We start from the raw sequence: 22433 nt of genomic DNA, 5'->3' as shown, positions 1-22433 counted from the left end.
TCTTCTCCGGGCCGCCGTTTGGTAGAAATCCCGGTTTTTGTCTATGCAAATGAGTTCTCTTGCAGTACTGGGGTCGGTCCTCAGCGCTCAAACAGCACTGGGGGCGTCCCCAATGCTGTGAGAGAAATCTCCTGCACCGCCTCCATCTTCTTCAGGAACAGCCTCTCTGCACAATTACTTCCGGAGCTGGGTTCAAACTTCTAGGCCTCGGGCAGAGCCGACTGCGCATGCCCAGGCCACAAGTAAATGGCCGCTTACACCAGCTTACTGTATTTGTGGTCTAGCCCAGGTATGGCTGATGTGTAACCTGAGGGGAACCCGCTGTATCATGGGATTATAATCTCTTACTGTGTACCCCGCTGGCTCTGATGAGATTGTACAATTCACATGTCAAGCATTATAGGGTTTCTGTAAGGTCATGTTCACATGTGCTGGAATTGCAGCTTATTTGCAGTTTCTTCAGGAGTTCTAAGACTTAAAGCAGACCTGTCATCTTAAAGGGATTGTCCAGACATTTTCTTTTATGACCTATCCTTAGGATAGGCCATAAATATTTGATGGGTGGTGGTGGGAGAGACAGGCATACCTATGTGGATCAGCAGTTTGGGGCCTATTCCGACACCCGTGTTATACTCAGCCTGGTACAGAAGCAGTTGCTCCCCATGTGGTGACTGACCGGCTGCTGTATACACTTCTGGTACTTCTGGAGGTGTTGTAGAAACAAAGGATTGGGGGGATGAAGTCCAGCATGTCCAAATCCTCCCTGGGCTCACCCCTGCATGTTACAAATTTAGACAATCCTGACAAAATTAACTGCTTTGGTGTCCTCTAATTTCCTCTTTAGGTGTATGTGTATAGGCACCTATAGAATACTGGACTAAGCCTGCAGCAGCAGTCTGATTTATTTGGGAATCTCTGGAAGGAACCTCTGTTTCCCCCTATCGATCTGTTTCTCATGCTCTCCCTTTTTTTTTTTTTCTCTCTCTCTCTTGCTTTCTCTCTCTCTTTTTTGCTTTTTCCTTCTCTTGCTTTCTCTTTTCTCTTTTGCTTTTTCTCTTTTGTTCTCTCACTTTTGCTTTCTCTTTTCTCTCTTTTGCTTTGTCTTTTCTCTTTTGCTTTCTCTCTCTTTTGATTTCTCTCACTTTTGCCTTCTCTCACTTTTGCCTTCTCTCACTTTTGCCTTCTCTCACTTTTGCCTTCTCTCACTTTTGCCTTCTCTCACTTTTGCTTTCTCTTTTCTCACTTTTGCTTTCTCTCTTTTGCTTTCTCTCACTTTTGCTTTCTCTTTTCTCTCTTTTGCTTTCTCTCTTTTGATTTCTCTTTTGTTTTCTCTCTTTTGCTTTCTTTTCTCATTTGCTTTCTCTCTTTTGCTTTCTCTCTCTCTTGCTTTCTCTTTTCTCTCTTTTGCTTTTTCTTTCTCTGTTTTGCTTTCTCTGTTTTGCTTTCTCTCACTTTTGCTTTCTCTTTTCTTTCTTTTGCTTTCTCTCTTCTGCTTTCTCTTTTGTTTTCTCTCTTTTGCTTTCTTTTCTCTTTTGCTTTCTCTCTCTTTTGCTTTCTCTTTTCTCTCTTGCTTTGTCTTTTCTCTTTTGCTTTCTCTCGCTTTCTTTTGCTTTCTCTCTTTTGCTTTCTCTCTTTTGCTTTCTCTCTTTTGCTTTCTTTCACTTTCTCTCTTGCTTTCTCTTTTCTCTCTTTTGCTTTCACTCTCTTTTGCTTTCTCTCTCTTTTGCTTTCTCTTTTGCTTTCTCTCTCTTGCTTTCTTTCGCTTTCTCTCTTTTGCTTTCTCTCTTTTGCTTTCTTTCGCTTTTTCTCTTTTGCTTTCTCTTTTCTCTCTTTTGCTTTTGCTTTCTCTCACTTTTGCTTTCTCTTTTCTCTCTTCTGCTTTCTCTCTTGCTTTGTCTTTTCTCTTTTGCTTTCTTTCTCTTTTGCTTTCTTTCGCTTTCTCTCTTTTGCTTTCTCTTTTGCTTTCTTTCTCTTTTGCTTTCTCTCTTTTGCTTTCTCTCTTGCTTTCTCTCTTTTGCTTTCTCTCTCTTTTGCTTTTCTCTGTTTTGCTTTAATCTCTTTTGCTTTCTCTTTCTCTTTTTTGCTTTTTCTCTCTTTTGCTTTCTTTCTGTTTCTTTCTCGCTTTCCCTTGCTCTCTTCTGTGCTTTCTCCTTCTCTCTCTTCTCACATCATCTCTCCTCCCATTCTTTCTCCCTCATTTTTGTCATCCACCAGTTGAGCAGATCAGACTACACAGGTTATTTGTAGTCTGTCTCCATGGAGACACATAGGCCTGCATAGAAGTCTCCCCTCTGGCCAGGTCAGAGGTCAGAGCTTCAGCTGGGGCTTTTATTAAAACGTGTAAGAGACCTCAGTCCTAATAAATTTTCTTCATTGTCTTAATAAAAAGGATGTCAATGTCGATAACTTATTCTTTCATTTTATTCACAAAGGCAAATCCTAGGGGTGCACTAAAGGTTTGAAGGGGTTAATTTCCCATACTCTGCGGAGTATTCCCATGACTAGTGATTCGGCGCATAGGCCGGCAGCATCTGTAGTGAGGCCTTCATCGGTCAGTAATATGGGCCTGGGACCTATTACATTATCTGGTACTCTATATAGTATACTAGCTGGTACCCGCGACTTCGTCTGCGGTGATTGTAGCAGTGGGTATATACAGGGGTGGGTAAGGTTTTCGTACTGTGTATAAGGTATGGGATATGAAATGTAACTTTGTATCTTGTTTTTGCTGTAATTCAGAGAGTACGTGAGACTTTTGTGGTGAAGCTAATTTGTATTTGAGCTGCTATATATACGGTGTTGTGAGAAACTTTACATAGTGACTTTGGGACAGAAGTATTTGAAGTTAACCCTTTGTCGCCGATGGCATTTTTTGATTTTCGTTTTTGACTCCCCTCCTTCTAAACCCCATACCTTTTTTATTTCTCCGCTCCCAGAGCCATATGAGGTCTTAATTTTTGCGGGACAAATTTTTCTTCATGATGCCACCATTAATTATTCTATATAATGTACTGGGAAGCAGGGAAAAAATTCAGAATGGGGTGGATTTGAAGAAAAAATGCATTTCTGCGACTTTCTTACGGGCTTTGGTTTTATGGCGTTCACTGTGCAACCAAAATGACATGTCCCCTGTATTCTGTGCTTCGTTACGTTTCTGGGGATACCAAATTTATATGGTTTTATTTACATTTTGACCCCTTAAAAAAAATCCAAAACTGTGTTAAAAAATTATTTTTTGAAAAGTCGCCATATTCTGACAGCCGTAACTTTTTTATACGTGCGTGTACGGGGATGTATAGGGCGTCTTTTTTTGCGGGACCGGGTGTACTTTGTAGTTCTACCATTTTCGGGAAATGTTATTGCTTTGATCACTTTTTATTCAAATTTTTATCAGAATCAAAACAGTGAAAAAATGGCGGTTTGGCACTTTTGACCATTTTTCCCGCTACCGCGTTTACCGAACAGGAAAAATATTTCTATAGCTTTGTAGAGCGGGCGATTTCGGACGTGGGGATACCTAACATGTATATGTTTCACAGTTTTTAACTACTTTTATATGTGTTCTAGGGAAAGGGGGGGGATTTGAATTTTTAATCCTTTTTATTTATTTTTTTATATTTTTTTTTACTTTTTTTAAACTTTTTTTTTGCATTTATTAGACCGCCTAGGGGTATTGACATGGGTGGGCGGTGTCGCGGATTGTCAGAGCGGTGGGGGTCGGCAAACATGGCTGCTCCGGAGCGTTAAAGAGAACCTCCTGGAGTATTGTTAAGGTGAGGGGCAAAGTGGTAAAGTATATGTATATGAGATTGTGTGGGGTTAGGGGCGAGGCTGTAGAGGGTAATATGAATTTTGGGGCTTGCTATGGTCCAAAGTGTGTGAGATTGCAGAGATGGTGGTGTGAGTTTGGGTTTTGTGGGGGTCCTGGCACAAACGTATGTGCGCTATTGTGACGAAAAGTAGCCTATTGCGCAATAATCGGGTGTATTAACTATGTTTGTGGAAAATTTCAGCCAAATCGGTGGAGCGGTTTTTCCGTGATTGAGGAACAAACATCCGAACACAAACCCACAAACTCACAAACTTTCACATTTATAATATTAATAGGATATATATATATATATATATATAGTCAGCCGTATCGGTAAATACAGGATTTGTACCATAGACACCCACACGCAGTAAACACATAAAGCTCTACCTGTCTCTCTATAGTGAGGGGTGAAAGACGTCATAATATAGTATATACACATGGTCCTTGGTAGATGGGCGTCAGAGATGTGAAGGGACACAGATGGATGACATAGGCTTCATGCTCCCGCCACCTGATGGAGACTGCTGGGGGCACATACTTTATATCTGTGAAACCTTGTGTAGTCTGATCCCACAGCTAAACTCTCTTCCATCTGTCCCTATTTTTTTCATTACCTTCCAAATGTGGGTAGTGAGAAGTAGAGGACAGATTGGTTTGTAGTCTGTTACCTTGGAGACACAGGGGCCCTTTTTTAGCAATCTGTGGGGACTTCTGGTTGCAAAGTCAGACATAGCCTTTCTTAAAGCTCTAACTCTTTGCATCCTTCAGTAGCCGACCCCTTTACGGATTCTGGCACAGTTGGAATTTTTCCTCTAGCCCCCACCATACCTGAGCAATCACTGCTGTTAGTTTCAGCAACCAACATGTTAATTAGACCCTCTACTTTCAGGTGGGCGGTCCTAGGCTGATCGTCTGAGACCGCCCACCTGCCTAATTGGTATTAAAATATCTGCATTGATTGCTCAGGAACGGTGGGGGCTAGAGAAATAATTCTAATTGTGCTAGAATTGGTGGAGAGGTGGCTATTCTGGATGCAAAGAGTAGAGGTGGTGAAAGGTCCCCTTTAAGAAAGGATATGTTGGTCTTTGCAACCAAAATGGACCGGGGTGATTTGGATGGTGAAAGCGGGGATTTAGAGCACACAAAGGCCCCACCCAGGCCAGTAGACCTCGCCCACTTGGCTAGTAGACCTTAACTATCAACACTTTGTGGACTTTTGCCTGTGGAATATCTGAACCCAAATTGCTCAGGGTGACAATGCCGATCAGATAAGGAATGTCATTGGACTTGTCAGACCCCTTGAGAGGTCGTCTTTGAGGGGTTTGCACGAGATTGGAAAACATGGCGGCCTTCTTCTTCTCTTTAGGTGACCTCCATTGGTCACATGACCATGCTACAGTATTAAATGAGTTGGTAACGTCCCGAAAAAAATAAATTGGCCATGTTTTGCAACCTTGTACAACCCCTTTAAGCTCCACCTTGTGTTAACAGAAATCACCTATTTGGGGTGGGGCTTAAACAAACACCACCCCTTCTCCAAATCTGTGACAGGCCGAAAGGCAACAAAGATTTGACTTCCTATTTTTATTGCCAGTCAGTTGCCTGCACCAAGCCATATACAGGTACCTGCACATACAAGTAGCGTCTATGTGGAGCGCCCAGTATACTCGCCCCAGCCCGCACATCCAATGTCGGCATCTTAAGATTTATAGGATTCGTCGCCACGCCCTAATTGTATTGATATACAACAGATTCCTACCTGCCCCTTTTTTAAATTTTTTTAAAATTTTTTACAGAGAATTTATCCAGCTGGGAAAATGAAGACTGGGGATCCTGGGAAGAGAGCGAGAGCAAAGAGGAGCCGGTAGGTGAATTCTGTCCTTGTACCTAGTTATCAGCATAAAGGGGTGGACCGAAAAAATTCTTACAGAACGTATCAGAACTAGAGATGAGCGAGTAGTATTTGATCGAGTAGGCATTCGATACAATACTACGGTATTCAAAATACTCGTACTCGTTCTAATACTATCGCTATTCGCAGTAAAGATTCGATTCAGAACCAGCGTTGATTGGCCTAATGCTATACAGTGTAAAGCATTCGGCCAATCAACGCTGATTTTGTCGGAGGCTCGTATGTGAGGAGGCGGAGTCTAAGATCGGACCACAGCAGTCTCCATTGTACACTGTATAGCATTCGGCCAATCAACGCTGGTCAATGCATTCCTATGAGAAAAAGTAAGCTCCCGCATATCGCAAGCTGACAGCTCTCCTGACTAGCAAAGATGAGTCTGCTGCAGAACCAACGTTGATTTGCATTGTATAGCATTTGTCCAGTCAATGCTGGTTCTGCAAGACGAGTAAGGGCCGGTTCACATTAGGGCTTGCCTCCCGTCCGGAAGGAGTCCGCAGGAGGACCCCCCCGAATAGAATATCAGCGCAACTGCAAGCGCTGTGCAGTTAAAGCGCACGGACCTCATAGACTATAATGGGGTCCGTTTGCTTGCTGCGCACTGCCCGCACGAATCATTCGTGCGGGCAGTGCGCTGCAAGCACACAGACCCGTTATAGTCTATGCGTTCCATGCGCTTTAACTGCACAGCGCTCCTCCTAAACACTCTCCTCCTGCTATTCGTGGACTTGGTGACTCTCCTTTAGTCGAATAGTGGTTTCCCCTGACACGAGCATTTTTTCCCATAGACTATAATGGGATTCGATATTCAATCAAGTAGTCGAACATTGAGGCTCTACTCGAAACGAATATTGAATCTCGAATATTTCACTACTCGCTCATCTCTAATCAGAACATATTGGTCATCAGGACTTTGGCAGGCCTGCTCCACCCCAATGATTAGACGGGTCTATTAAAGGGGGCTTTATCTGTGATGTTGAGTTAGCAATATCACATGGGGGGGGAGGCTGGTCAAGCACTTACACCAATGTGCTTTTTGGTGGGGGTGCAGCCTCATCACTGTTCACCAAGCACAGTGCCGTACCTTGTATAGTGGCCGTGCCTGGTATTGCAGCTAAGGACTGTGACCTACACATGTGATGTTACCGGCCTGAGAAGGGGAAGTCACAATTGCCTCTTCAGTCATCTGATTTGTTCGGGGTGCCAGGGGTCCGACCCTGCCTTTATAAATTATTGATGACCTATTCTAAGGATAAGTCATAAGTTTTATATTCATTTTAGGTGAGTTTTTTAATTTTTTTTTGCGTTTCATGACTTTTAAGGTGTCCGACTTTTACAACACTATTGATGGCCCATCTTTAGGATACATCATCAATAACAGATCGGGATAGGTGTGCTGGGGAAGGGGGGGAGGTGTCCAACACCCGACCTCTTCACTGCATACCATGCACAGTGCTCTTCATGTTAACGTGGCTGTGCTTGGTATTGCAGCTCATCTTCCTACCCCCTCTGTTCTGGGTGAACGCTATAGAAGTCTCCGGGCTGAATACCGGGGGGGGGGGGGGGGGCCTGTGGAGCAGCTCGGTGCACAGAGCACTTCAGTATTTAGGACTGCCCTCAGAGCACTTCAGTATTTAGGACTGCCCTCAGAGCACTTTCAGGACTTGCATTCCTGGACTAAAACTTACTGCTGTGACTAACCACATACACCAAGGTCTGTTAAGAAGCCATTCAGGGCTCTTAGCAAGCACTGTCATGCTGATAGATTATTGGCATTGTGCCAATGTCCTCCCCTCACAAGCCTTACATGTGGATACTTGGCAGACTGCAGTATTTTAGGTGGCGGCTGCCCCTGCGCCATTAAAACAGCTCTGTACTTATTTCCTTGGCTTAGCAGGATGGGCCAAAGACTTTGTGGGGTTTATTTCACATGTGTACCTTCTCCACAATAAGCCCAATATGCATCAGATAGCTTTGAACCAAACCCCCCCCCCCCCTTCCCCCTTAAACAAGAATGCCGGGCTCAGTTTGGCTGAGTGTGCATGTGTGCTGAGTAAGGAGAGGGAAAGCTCCCCTGCCATTGTCTTTATTCCCCTGATAACAAAAGAACCAGATGTAAAAATCTAACAGCTCTATTATTCTTCACCCCAACTTCTGGTTCCCGGGGAGTCCTCAGGGGTCCGATATACTTCAGATGGTCGCCCACGACCGCTGGTGGACTTATAGGAGTTTTCATGACGTCATTACATAACGTCACATCCATTGGTCACATGACTGTGCTACGGCTGAATGATGCTGAGCTGCAATACCAAGCACAGCCACTATACTGTATAATGTATGGCGCTGTGCTCAGTAAGTAGTGAAGCGGCCGCATTAATATCATGGTCCCAGAATACCCCTTATACACCTTGTCCAGGGAGTTTAGAATAACTTATCTGATCCGGCAGACTCATGACCATGGACCAGGATGTTCCAGATAAACTCCTAAATGGTGCTAGGAGATATCAAACATGCAAGATTTTCCGAAAGTTTGATTAAAAAAAAAACCTTCAAAGATATGCACTAACCACAGTATGGGCTGACTAGTATAACATGGGGAGACTTTATATGTCCATCCTCTCAGCTATTGTATTGCTCAGATCCAGGAGATGAGGATCCTTTACCTAACCAGTCCCTTATAGTGTGTGACAGTAGGTTATCTATACTGGATGACTCCTTACTATAGAAATCACCGCACAGCAGCGCCGGCTCAGATGGAAACTGGGCTTTCTGAAATAAGCTCCTTTTATCACGTCTTATTACATTGTGCAGGCTGAAGAGGAAATCTCAAGTAAAGCTCCTTCTGTCTACTGGCTGCAAGACTGCGTATTGTCCTTATCGCCCACCAATGACCTGATGGTGATCGCCCACGATCAGAAAGCTGTATTTTTAGCACGTGAGAAAATCTTACCATCCTCTCAGGACTGGAACGTGGGGCCGTTGTCTCTTCTGTTTTTTAGTCTTGGATGTGTAGATAGAATCTGTGTATCTTATCTTATCTGTGTTATCTCCTCTATATATACATCTCCTGTTATCCTAACTAAAGTCTATCTATCTATCTATCTATCTATCTATCTATCTATCTATCTATCTCCTATCTATCTATCTATCTATCTATCTATCTCCTATCTATCTATCTATCTATCTATCTATCTATCTATCTATCTATCTCCCTCTCTCTTATCTATCTATCTATCTATCTATCTATCTATCTATCTCCTATCTATCTATCTATCTATCTATCTATCTATCTCCTATCTATCTATCTATCTATCTATCTATCTATCTATCTATCTATCTCCCTCTCTCTTATCTATCTATCTATCTATCTATCTCCTATCTATCTATCTATCTATCTATCTATCTATCTATCTATCATCTATCTATCTATCTATCTATCTATCTATCTCCCTCTCTCTTATCTATCTATCTATCTTTCTATCTATCTCCCTCTCTCTTATCTATCTATCTATCTATCTATCTATCTGTCTATTTAATCTCATATTGTCTCTATATAATTTATAGACCCTTTTTTTTTTTTATAGGAATAGACTTAAGAAAGGCTATTCTTTTTTTTTTTTTTTTTAATGTAAATTGTGAGCTCCATATCGGGCTCCCAATGTACATTTATTTATTTTTTTCCCTATTAGTATGTTTTTGTGACATGGGAGGAAATCCACACAAACATGGGGAGAACATACAAACTCCTTGCAGATGGTTTTCCTGGCAGGACTCGAACTCCAGCGCTGGAAGGCTGCAGTGCTAACTACTGAGCCACCGTGTTGCCCCGGCTATTCTTCTCCTACCTTTAGATGTCTTCTCTGCACCGCCATTCCCTAGAAATCCCGTTTTTCTTCTGTATGCAAATGAGTTCTGTCGAAGCACTGGGGGCGGTCCTCAGCGCTCAAACAGCACTGGGGGCGTCCCCAATAATGCGAGAGAAATCTCCAGCGCCACCTCCATCTTCTTCTGGAACGCCCTCTCCCTTTGTTTTCTTCCAGCCTGGCTTTCAATCTTCTAGGCTCCGGGCAGAGCCGACTGCGCATGTCTGCGGCCACAGCCACAAGAAAATGGCCGCTTAGACCAGCTTGCTGTGTAAGCGGCCACAAGAATATTTCCACTTACACCAGCTTACTGTGTAAGCGGCCATTTTTTTGTGGCCCAGGCATGCGCAGTCGGCTCTGCCCGAGTCCTAGAAGATTGAAACCCAGGACAGAAGAAGACACAGGGAGAGGCCGTTCCAGAAGAAGATGGAGGCGTCGCTGGAGAGTTCTCTCGCAGCATTTGAGGACGCCCCCAGTGCTGCGAGAGAACTCATTTGCATACAGAACAAAACCCAGATTTCTACTGAACGGCAGCGCGGAGAAGACATCTAAAGGTAGGAGAAGAATAGCCTTTCTTAAGGCTATTCCTACGTGATAGGGAGAAAAATAGGGAATACAATGATAGGATCCCTTTAACCATTTTTTGCTCTGATTTCACAGCTAAATGGAAAGCTGATGGGAAAGGCCGGGAGGAGATGCAGTACGAGGTGGTCTGGAGCGGCCCTCTGAATGCTGAAGAGAAGTACGTTTCCCCCTAACAGTTTCCATACCGAACATAATGGACTTTTTATTGTGTTGGTCTTTCTTTCTTTGTACTTGGAGTCCTCAGAGATCTGCCGGTGACTGATCCGGGTGTCGCTAGTTCTGTATTTCTGGTGTCCTGTTGTCAAAGTGCTCATTAAAGGGGTTGTCCCATTAAGGACAGTTATCCCCTATCCACAGGACTGGGAATAAGTGTCCGATCACTGGCTCCTCCATTGATCAAGAGGACGGGACAGCACAACCCCTTTAACCCCTTAATGTCTGCTGTATCCCACATTATTATTACGTGTCCAGGGCAAGTATCCAATCTTGATATATTGGTCGTCTAGTTATAACAATATTCCTAATTTACCTGTAGTGTCCTAGTGATAAAGATGTATCTGGAAATACTTGGTTTCTTCCTATCATAGGTCGCACTCCATTTTTTCTGAACGTGTAACAACTCTCCCCTTAAAGGGGTTTTCTTATAACATCATTAATAGATAATCTATTGACCAGGAGACGTTCCTGGATTGACCTCCATATCCAGATGTGTGTAGATTATTGTGGATGTTTCACGTCGGTCTAATCCTGAGCTTTGTTTTGCAGCGAGTTTATCAGCAGCGCTCTGTGTATCCCGTTGGCAAGCCAGAAAAGGTAATTGTTTTAATAAGTCATTTCCTTAATCTGCCCATACATTTTCAGCTATTCCTCCTGACTTCCCCATACATACGGTGTTAAAGGGGTTCTTTGGGCCAAAAGTATTGATGACCTATCCTACTGATAGATCATGAATATAAAATTGGTGAGGGTCCGATTCCCGACACAGTAACTGATCTCAGCCGCTTACACATAGAAAATGGAGCAGGAAGCAGACAGCGCTGTTCTCTGTGTAGTGGTGAAACGGAGTCACTGCAGCTTAGCTCCCATTAAAGTGAATTGGATCTGATCTGCAGTAGCTGTTCTGGCCACTATGTGGAGAATGTCGCTGTCTGCTTCCTGCTTCATTCTCTGTGTAGCAGCTGCTGAGATCAGTAGGGGGTGCTGGTAAGGTCATCAATATTTTTAGTCTAGAAACCTGTTTAATGGAGCAGGTCCATACACTTTCAATAGCTGTTAGATGAGCGCTTATTCCTCCCAGCCTTCTATATACAAACTGGCTTGGCTGAGCAGGTATATTTTTGGAATAGGTGGAAAAAGAAGAAAATCACTGCCTGAAACCTTGCCTGGGGTAACAGGACTGGGCATGATACGACACATTGTGAGGTTCTACCAACCACATCATACGCATTAGATAATTGTTCGGCCAACCTAGGCCTAATGTATATGATCACCTATAGGCAGAAATGTGGTGTAGCCGGCGTGTCTGCTTGGACTTGTCAAATCACCAGCTCATTGCACACGTCCAAAACCCTGCAAAGCCGAGGGACATAAAGCCATAGGTGCGACGAGGCTTTAGATGGAGTTGGTATGTACATCCATTTCTCCATGGACTTACCCTCTCACGTCTTCATTATGCAGGAGCTCTACCGGGCGGCCGGACTGGACCTGTATCGTCATCGGCTTCACATCTGGATACGTGCGCTTTTACACGGAGGTCAGTTTTCAGCTTTGTCTTTTCTAAAATGTTCCAACCAGAGTAATAGGAGTAATGAATGAGTCTAGAATTGTTCAGTATACTGTAGTTTTCTCACTAGCGATAAAACCCCTCCCTTGAGTTTTGAAGTATTCGGATCGTGCATTTCCTGGCACTAAGTGGGTCTCTTCATCACTGAGCCAAGTAGAAAGCTGTATCATGGCGGGTCCTGTAGCTGTATACATACATATAATACAATACAGAGATTGGGAAGGCCTTCTGTCCGGGATGTCCGGCTATAAATAAGTGCCAGCTCTCCGCTCCTGCAGTTGCTAAACGCTGCAAGGTATGTCCTTGCAGAGTTAGTTATCTCCTGCTCAGACGTATGATGCCAATGGGCGGCAGGTATTTGATGGAGTGAATGTCGTTGCTTTCTTCCAGAGCGGGGTGTTGCTTCTTGCCCAACTTCTAAATGAAGACCCCATTCTTCAGCTTAAGTGCAGGACCTACGAGATTCCACGACACCCGGGGGTCACCGAGCAGGTAACGTATGTGTCTCTGACTATCTTCACAATGCTTTATAAGGGGAGTCTACCACCAACAAAATCTCTTCATTGACGATATCATTTGCTTTTCCTCTCCTTCACGTTTCTGTTTTCCTCCTCCAGCATGAAGAGATGAGCATCTTGTACCCGTCCGCCATTGTGACAATCGATGGCTTCAGCCTGTTCCAATCACTCAGGGCTTGTCGAAATCAAGTAGCACGAGGTAAATTTGGACAACCCTGCAGCCCACCCTTGTCATACAGTTGTAGTAGTGCTGGGTTTGTTGTTTGGTGCGGTTCAGTAAGGCTCTATTCACACAGAGTAACACCAGGCGTCATTTGTGTGTAATTTGTGTGTCTTTTACGGCTGTCATAAAACGTTTACATAGAGTTCTATAGGAAAAGACGTCCGTAATTTACGGTCCGTCATTTACAGCCGTCATTACAATGACGGCCGTAAATGACACCCGTCTTTTCCTATAGAACTCTATGTAAACGTTTTATGACGGCCGTAAAAGACACACAAATTACACACAAATGACGCCTGGCGTTACTCTGTGTGAATGGAGCCTAACACATCCTAGTTCTGGTGCGCTGTTCCCACTAAGCTTTGAGGCATTGGGATGGGGCCACACAAAAGCTATCCCCAATAAAGGAAAGTCTTTGAGGCAACCTCCCACCTCCATGTCTAGGTCCAAAACTGCCCCGAACACCATCTATAAAAGACTTAGGGGGGAACATTGATCAGTGATTTTACATAGGACTGCTATATAGGGTTAATGTTCAAGACCTCTCTTTGTTGTCAGTGAATGCAGCATTGGTGTTTACACCCCCTGGTGGACAACTGGCGATGGTGTCCGTGCAGGTACAATTTCTCCAACTAAAGTCCAGACCGTATAGATTGTGTACAATTGCAACAAAACCTGTAAATCAGAACATTCCCATTCACTGACATCAAGCGGAAAACAAAGTAGGACAGAAAATTCCACAAGTTTTCAGTACGTCATAGTGCAGCCATAATACAAATCCAGCTCTGCTGCATCAGAGGATGGGCCATATCGCACTGTCCATCCGTTTGTAGGAGCGTTACCATGGCGTCCGTGTATCTGTGTGGGCGGAAGTTACTTAGAACGTCTCATTATTTGTTGTTTTTCTCCTTCGTGGCTATGTCTTCCCCCCTGCAGTGCTGGTGTAGTGACCGCCAGTCTTCAGGATGGTTTTATGGAGATTAGTAATTGTCTGTATAGGAGAGACTGAGCCGTGTCTGCAAGAAAACAGTCGCGTGTCATAGACTTGTGTATGTGGGTGCAATACTCTGCAGTACTACCTAGAAGGATCTACTAGACTTCAATAGATGGGTGCAATACTCTGCAGTATTGCACAGACATTGGCGGTACCTTCTGTAGGATCTGTTTTAGCCGGCGACATTGTCTGGTTATATATTACAGTTGTTAGGTGGGTGGATGGAGAGATAAACAGGAAAGAAGACGACGGCACCAGCCAAATGTATGGGCTCAAATAAATTGTTCCATCATTGCAAGATGCTGGCAAAGAATCATAGATAGATAGATAGACAGACAGACAGACAGATAGATAGATAGGAGAATAGATAGATAGATAGGAGATAGATAGATAGATAGATAGATAGATAGATAGATAGATAGATAGATAGATAGGAGAATAGATAGATAGATAGATAGATAGATAGATAGATAGATAGATAGATAGATAGATAGATAGGAGAATAGATAGATAGATAGATAGATAGATAGATAGATAGATAGATAGATAGATAGATAGATAGATAGATAGGAGAATAGATAGATAGATAGATAGATAGATAGGAGAATAGATAGATAGATAGATAGATAGATAGATAGATAGATAGATAGATAGATAGATAGATAGAGAGATAGATAGATAGATAGATAGATAGATAGATAGATAGATAGGAGATAGATAGATAGATAGATAGATAGATAGGAGAATAGATAGATAGATAGATAGATAGATAGATAGATAGGAGATAGATAGATAGATAGATAGATAGGAGAATAGATAGATAGATAGATAGATAGATAGATAGATAGATAGATAGGAGATAGATGGATATGAGATAAGAAATGGAAAAAATGGCAGCACTCCAATATTTAGAAATATTTTTCTAAATATTGGAGTGCTGCCATTTTTTCCATTTCTTATATAAAGTTGAAGATTAGCCACCTTCCAGTTTGGCTTTGCACCCGGTTTGTATGCTGTGCTGCTTCTGCATTTTCTTCTACTACTGGATATGAGATAGAGAGATAGAAAGAGAGATAGGAGATAGATAGGAGATAGATAGATAGATAGATAGATAGATAGATAGATAGATAGATAGATAGATAGGAGATGATTGATAGATAGATAGATAGATAGATAGATAGATAGATAGATACATAGATAGATAGATAGATAGATAGATAGATAGGAGATAGATAGATAGATAGATAGATAGATAGATACATACATAGATAGATAGATAGGAGATAGATAGATAGATAGGAGATAGATAGATAGATAGATACATAGATAGATACATAGATAGATAGATAGGAGATAGATAGATATTGGATGGATATTAAATAAATAATACGTAATGGATGTTAGACACAGAGCTGTTGGATAGATATTTGATATTGGTCATATATTAGATAGGTACTAGAGGGATATATATTAGTATATAGTGTCCGGCGCTCTCTGCAGAGTATTGCCCTTCTTTCTTATCAGAGCTGGGTCGGTGTAAAGTTTGATAGAAGTTTTATGGACTTTCTATGAGCCCATTTGCCGCCCCTTTATTGTAGTATTTGGTGGGTGGGGGTCCTCGCACACAGACCACCCCAATGAAACCTTCTGACCTATCACTATGACCTCTCAGGGGGATGTTGTACCTTGTAAATGGATGTGTGTAGGTCGGGGCAGTGTAACCTGTGTAATACTACGGACGCTATATGTAGTAATGGTGGGTGACCCTATAACCTTTAGTCTTAAGCTTCTCACTTTCTCCTTCTCACCAGCCGCTGCTTCTGGCAATGAGAACGTGCAGCCCCCTCCTCTGGCCTACAAGAAGTGGGGTCTGCAGGATATTGACACTATCGTTGATCACGTCAGTGTCGGTGAGTAGATCATCCGTCATGTCTCGTGTGCTGTATATACCGTACGCACTTCTGAATATTTCTGTCTTTCCAGGTGTCATGGCGCTCTCTCCGTTTGATCAGATGAAGACTGCCTCCATTTTGGGAGGCTTTAATGCCGCCATAAAGAGCAGCCCTCCCACCATGTCGCAGTATATTACTGTGGGCTCTAACCCCTTCACCGGCTTCTTCTTTGCCCTGGAGGTCAGTGTTGTAGCGCTGCCCTTTATGTGACGCTCTTGGGATGGTTTTCCTTATATGTTTCCTTGCCTGTCTTTTCAGGGCAGTACGCAGCCATTACTATCCCACGTGGCCCTTGCGGTTGCCAGTAAGCTGACCTCAGCTCTATTTAGTGCTGCCAGGTACTTGTGCTGTATATACGGTTAGGTTACTATAGCTATACATGCGTTGTGACTAGTATATTGTATAATCTCTCTGTATTGTAGTGGTTGGCTGGGCTGGAAAAGCAGACACGAGGAAGAACCGCAGCAAAAGCAGAAGCCTAAGGTGGAGCCCGCAACCCCTCTGGCTGTCAGGTAAGCTTACTTCTTCATCGTTAGGAAGAATAGCGCCCTCGCTGTGTCTAGGGCTGCAATGCAGTGGCATATTATAGAGTGGTCCTAATCACAACTCACCCCCCACGCCACATCAGGTTCTTCAAGGCCTGGCACAATTAAAGGGGTGTACTGACTCGTTTGTGTCATTCATAATGCTGATAAGGGGTCCAAAAAAATCATTACTCACCTCTCTGTCGGCCTCCATTTACAGCAGCGTCTTATGTATATAGGACTCCTGACATCCTGTTTCTTTTAGGGGATGCTGCAGCCAATCACAGGCCTCAGTAGTGACCTCTTCACAAACCACAATGTGACTGCTATGACGCTATTAGTGAGGAGGTGATCACTGAGGCCTGTGATTGGCTGCAGTGATCACCTGACACAAACAGCCCCAGAGACCTGTAAGGGCTCATTCACACGGGCACAGAGGGGGCGGATTATGTCACGTAATCCACATCATAATCCGCCCCCTCACAATAGAGGTCTATGGAGACCGCTAGCTTATTTTTTTCCGTGAGCGGTATGTTTCGGCTCACGGTAAAAAGAAGCGAGCTGCCCCGGCGTCCGCCTCGCGACAGTACCCTCCGAATTAGGCCCATTCATTTGGGCCTACTCCGGAGCAGGAAGCCGCGACTGTCGGAAGCCGCGGCAGGTGCATTTTGGTCCAATTCTGATGCGGGAAGCAGTGCCCTGACACTGTACGGACTGCTGGGGAAGTGTCCGGCCTACACTTTCCTTCCATAGAGATGGATCCTATGTGGGTCCGGCGATATCTAATAAGGGATATGAATGGGGGTTCTGTAATGAAACTCCTTCACATTCTTACTTCCCATGGCTGTAAGGACATTAATGTGTTTTTAGCCATCAGTGACTTCTTAAAGCTACTTCCATCTTATCTCCTTGACCGTCTCTTTCAGGTTTGGCCTCCCAGATTCCCGCCGTCACGGAGAGAGCATCAGTCTGTCTCCATGTAACACACTCGCCGCAGTGACTGATGACTTTGGGAGAGTGATTCTGCTGGATGTCGGAAGAGGAATCGCAATCCGCATGTGGAAGGGTATGACTGCCGGGACTCGGGTCAATGCATTGTGATAAGTATATAGTCTATAGTCTATATACCTAGCTGCAGATGTCCCTGTTGCTCCCACATATCCCCACTTTATTTACACTGGTGCTTGTGACAGCAGAGCTTACAATCTAATGTCCTTACAGGATGTTCAGTCATTGTAGTCTTTGACATATTTGGTATTGGTGTGTTTCAGGTTACCGGGATGCTCAGGTCGGGTGGATGCAGATAGTGGAGGACCTGCACGAGAGGGAAGCCGAGAGAGGACATTTCTCTCCATTTGGGAGCACACAGGGGCCGAGTAGAGTGGCTCAGTTTCTGGTTATTTATGCCCCCAGGCGGGGTATCCTGGAGGTGTGGAGCACTCAGCAAGGACCCCGCGTTGGGGCTTTCAATGTCGGGAAGCATTGCAGGTGAGGTTGAGGTGTGATGTATATACAGTATGTTATGTGGTGGGTTGAGTATTTTCTCTCCTGGGAGTCTATCAACAATTACTACTTCCAGGGTTTTGTATGTGATGAACACGGGTTCTGGGTTGGTCCCATCCCAAGTCACCTGACCAGAACCAGCACCTAGCCCATGAGTTTCTCCGCCGCCTCTTGCTCATTACCTGTGTCATGGGGTCTGGCTGAATACGCCATTATAATAGTTAAGCCATCCCCATGCTACAGGTAAGTGGTGGTGAACACAGGAGAGGAGGGGAACAAGTGCTGGTTCTGATCATGTGACTAAGGGTCAAAACCAGTCCGGAAACCTAATACTTGCAAACCTCCATACAGTCCCTGCACCTTAGGAGGTCTTTAAAATGTTTAGTCGGGGTCACTTACTGTATATCGGGTACTTACTCATAATAATAAGCCCAAGTTGCCTATGATGGATTAGAGTAGTGACCCCAGAGCAGTATGGCGTCACTATTACTCTGTACAGATCATACAATAAAACTGCATTGCCTAGAACCAGACTGATGGAGTCTCCCTCTTCCAGACTACTGTACCCCGGGTATAAGATCATGGGCTTAAATAATGTGACCAGCCAAGGCTGGCAGCCGCAGACCTATCAGATCTGTCTGATCGACCCAGTGTCCGGGAACGTGAGGACCGTCAACATCCCATTCCATCTGGCTCTCAGGTAAGTGGACCTAGGACTGTCACAATGTCTGCAAGGTGCAGTGCACCAGACCAGACTATAGGACTGATGACGTTATGGCCATGGGTCATATACAGGGTACATGATGGCGCTGTATACTGTGTGTATAATTCTGTCTGTTCTTTCCCAGTGATAAGAAATGTGAAAGGGCAAAAGACCTACATTTAGTAAAGAAGCTGTCCACATTGCTGAAAGCCAAAGCCCCAAACCACGGTGAGTATACTTTATTCTACCATCTTGCCGACTCTCGCTGTAAATGCAAACATGTGAAACAGGATCATAAGCTTTGGTTCACATGGGGGAATTTGAGCTGATTTTGAGTTGGATTCTTCTGAGTAGTCTCCAAATCCTGGCCGGAGTCTGCCCCCCCTTGTTTTTTTAAGGAAGACCGTTACAGGATGCTGAAATATACACTCACCAGCCACTTTATTAGGTACACCATGCTAGTAACGGGTTGGACCCCCTTTTGCCTTCAGAACTGCCTCAATTCTTCGTGGCATAGATACAACAAGGTGCTGGAAGCATTCCTCAGAGATTTTGGTCCATATTGACATGATGGCATCACACAGTTGCCGCAGATTTGTCGGCTGCACATCCATGATGCGAATCTCCCGTTCCACCACATCCCAAAGATGCTCTATTGGATTGAGATCTGGTGACTGTGGAGGCCATTGGAGTACAGTGAACTCATTGTCATGTTCAAGAAACCAGTCTGAGATGATTCCAGCTTTATGACATGGCATTGCATTATCCTGCTGAAAGTAGCCATCAGATGTTGGGTACATTGTGGTCATAAAGGGATGGACATGGTCAGCAACAATACTCAGGTAGGCTTTGGCGTTGCAACGATGCTCAATTGGTACCAAGGGGCCCAAAGAGTGCCAAGAAAATATTCCCCACACCATGACACCACCACCACCAGCCTGAACCGTTGATACAAGGCAGGATGGATCCATGCTTTCATGTTGTTGACGCCAAATTCTGACCCTACCATCCGAATGTCGCAGCAGAAATCGAGACTCATCAGACCAGGCAACGTTTTTCCAATCTTCAATTGTCCAATTTCGATGAGCTTGTGCAAATTGTAACCTCAGTTTCCTGTTCTTAGCTGAAAGGAGTGGCACCCGGTGTGGTCTTCTGCTGCTGTAGCCCATCTGCCTCAAAGTTCGACGTACTGTGCGGCGTTCAGAGATGCTCTTCTGGCTACCTTGGTTGTAACGGGTGGCTATTTGAGTCACTGTTGCCTTTCTATCAGCTCAAACCAGTCTGGCCATTCTCCTCTGACCTCTGGCATCAACAACGCATTTCCGCCCACAGAACTGCCGCTCACTGGATGTTTTTTCTTTTTCGGACCATTCTCTGTAAACCCTAGAGATGGTTGTGCGTGAAAATCCCAGTAGATCAGCAGTTTCTGAAATACTCAGACCAGCCCTTCTGGCACCAACAACCATGCCACGTTCAAAGGCACTCAAATCACCTTTCTTCCCCATACTGATGCTCGGTTTGAACTGCAGGAGATTGTCTTGACCATGTCTACATGCCTAAATGCACTGAGTTGCCGCCATGTGATTGGCTGATTAGAAATTAAGTGTTAACGAGCAGTTGGACAGGTGTACCTAATAAAGTGGCCGGTGAGTGTAGAAGCCTCAGATTCTGTGGCTCATTCAGCACCATTGTTTTATGAGGCTAGTCAGTGGCAGAAAACTGAGGCTCTGCTTTAGGCCGGAGCCCCACCAGCTGGAAATGCTGCAGCGTTTTACAGTACTTGCAAAGTGGATGGGATTCAAGCAAATCCCATCCCCACTTTGAGGAAAAAATCGCAGCGCGGACATGCTGCCATTTTCAAAACTGTCACTGTTTTGAAAATCACAGCATTTCAATTATATCTACGGAAGCGCCGGCGGCTTCCCCGTAGATATAACTGTAACAGAAAGTCCGCGGAGGAAAACTCCATGAACTTTCTGTTCAAAGCGCTGCGGGAAGAACCGCAATGCATTCATGTTGCGGTTGTTCACGCCGCGCTTTAGCGCTGTGTTTCCAGCCTTAACGTTGTGCTGGAAAGTGGAGAGGAATCTCAGTTGGAAGAGCGCCTGAAATTCCTCTTCATGTGAACATCCCCTTGTAGTACAATAGCACAATTCTGGTTGCTGGCAGCCACCACTAGAGGGAGCTCACTGCACACCATTCTACTGAATGTAATAAACTACAAACAGATTTTAGCAATGAGCTCCAGTACTGAGATTTGGAGTAAAACTGGTGCTAAGTGGTGAAAAGACCCAGCCCAGATTTTAATAAAAAATGGTGTTTACAGGCAAATTTATATTGACATGTTCTTATCTCTTCTATTATAGAGCGCCTGGAAACAGAAGCCAAGGAAATTCTCCTAGATATTAAATATCCTGCCACAAAGAAGCAGGTAGCGTCTTTTTTTTTTCTTAAAGATTTCATGTCACTTGCTTTATAAGTTCACATCTATAAAAATAGATATGTCTTATGACAGACAACACAAATCCCCCGGGGACCTCAGTGACTGTAATGGGGTCCGTCTGTTTTGGTGCCTGGCGATAACGTCCTGTGTGCAGTCAGATCGCACCCTCCGACACTAATGTGACCGTGACCTAATAGTGGAATGATGTTCTTTACTTCTTCGTCTATTTTCAGGCCTTGGAGAGCCTCCTCGCCAGTGAGCGCGTCCCCCTGCCCTGCCTCACCAGCATCACACAGACCCTGCTGGACTCTCTAAGGAGCCAAGGTAACAGATTGTAATGGAAGACATTACTGGGAATGTGCCCTGGGCGCTGATGGTGCAGCCGGTTCAGACCGAGCAATAAGTATGGGGGCCGTTATTAATGTTTGTAGTAGAGCATAAAAGGGGTTGTTTGAATAAACCCTACTTTTTAGAAGGGGCCATTAAAGGGGTTGTACAGCTTTTTTCCATAAAAATGGCATACTAGCCTGTCCCTGGTGCATCCGTGTCCCCTGCTGTCTGGTCCTGCGGCGCCCCAGGACTTGGTCTGGTGGAAGTTGTCACCACACGTGACCATTTGCTGCTTGGCCCTCAGGGATCACGTGCGGCGAGGACTTGTGCCGGAATAGGCCTCTGGACACCAGAGCAGTGGGGAAAGGCAAGTATGGATTTTATATTTTATTATATTTACCATCTTTCCCGGCCTCCTGGAAAAGGTGTAAATCCTGGACAACCCCTTTAACAATAACCGGTTCACAGAGTGTCCCCCAGTGATCAGTTGTCACCTGTGGTAATACCTGGCAGTAAGTGTTAAGTTTACCTGCAGCGCCACCACTGGGGAAATGAAGAATTACACATTGTCCATTCACACTATTGCTATGGACAGGACAGGATTGGTCCTCCAGAGACTCTATCCAGTCTAGCCAAGAGCAGAGGACACCACCTTCCCTTATATATTTTTGGGATTCCCTAATGGGGTTTATAGCAATGGCTTTTCTTAATGGCCGGCCCTTTCACCGTCCTATACTGTATTGTATGGACCACCTTGATAATGGAGAGGCATTGCCCCCTGACACAATGTGCATCTCTGCAGAGGTGGAGTACGTGGACGAGGGTCTGCTCGGGTTTTGTGAGGACAAACTGAAACTTCTGCATCTCTACGAATCTGTCCAGAAAATTAACACTCAGGCAGTGGAAACCGAAGCCTCGCCGACCAGCAAAGTAAGTGTCTGTCATGTAGTGGGGTTATCACAGGGGCGCAGCAAAGGCAGCCACAAATATTCATAAGGGGATGATCAAGCAAGTGCTGGAATGAGGGGTCACAGTCCCCCATTGAAAAGTTAAAATCCACCTAAAGATGTCGTAATAAGAAAACCCAGCGTGAGCACATCGGAGATCAGGGATATATAAAGCTGTATTCTCCCCACAAAGGTAAAGTAATATAATAATAATATATAATAATAAATTTTATTTATATAGCGCCAACATATTCCGCAGCACTGTACAATTTGTAGGGTTTTATACCCCGCCATTTATATAGGACATGCTCCAAGATAAGAAATGTGAGTCACTAATGGTAC

The 22433-nt window shown here is 44.4% G+C and overlaps 1 protein-coding gene across 2 annotated transcripts in view; it reads left to right on the top strand.

The window, feature by feature from the left end:
- Positions 1 to 22433, top strand: part of RAB3GAP2 (RAB3 GTPase activating non-catalytic protein subunit 2) — a 44472-nt gene that overhangs the window by 9772 nt on the left and 12267 nt on the right. For both annotated transcript variants that reach the window (XM_075267094.1, XM_075267093.1), the window contains exons 2-19: positions 5611 to 5678; positions 8535 to 8658; positions 10247 to 10328; positions 10937 to 10984; positions 11849 to 11924; positions 12345 to 12446; positions 12572 to 12671; positions 15501 to 15599; positions 15673 to 15821; positions 15900 to 15979; positions 16064 to 16153; positions 17092 to 17231; positions 17437 to 17653; positions 18225 to 18368; positions 18517 to 18599; positions 20738 to 20802; positions 21048 to 21138; positions 21947 to 22074. In XM_075267094.1, coding sequence (XP_075123195.1) covers positions 5611 to 5678; positions 8535 to 8658; positions 10247 to 10328; positions 10937 to 10984; positions 11849 to 11924; positions 12345 to 12446; positions 12572 to 12671; positions 15501 to 15599; positions 15673 to 15821; positions 15900 to 15979; positions 16064 to 16153; positions 17092 to 17231; positions 17437 to 17653; positions 18225 to 18368; positions 18517 to 18599; positions 20738 to 20802; positions 21048 to 21138; positions 21947 to 22074 — 1886 coding nt within the window. The remainder of the gene's footprint in view (positions 1 to 5610; positions 5679 to 8534; positions 8659 to 10246; positions 10329 to 10936; positions 10985 to 11848; positions 11925 to 12344; positions 12447 to 12571; positions 12672 to 15500; positions 15600 to 15672; positions 15822 to 15899; positions 15980 to 16063; positions 16154 to 17091; positions 17232 to 17436; positions 17654 to 18224; positions 18369 to 18516; positions 18600 to 20737; positions 20803 to 21047; positions 21139 to 21946; positions 22075 to 22433) is intronic.

The sequence above is a fragment of the Leptodactylus fuscus genome, chromosome 3 (genome assembly GCF_031893055.1).
Source record: "Leptodactylus fuscus isolate aLepFus1 chromosome 3, aLepFus1.hap2, whole genome shotgun sequence".
Lineage (NCBI taxonomy): Eukaryota > Metazoa > Chordata > Amphibia > Anura > Leptodactylidae > Leptodactylus > Leptodactylus fuscus.
Note: the sequence above shows the minus strand (reverse complement) of the source record. Positions and strands in the feature narration are given on the sequence as shown.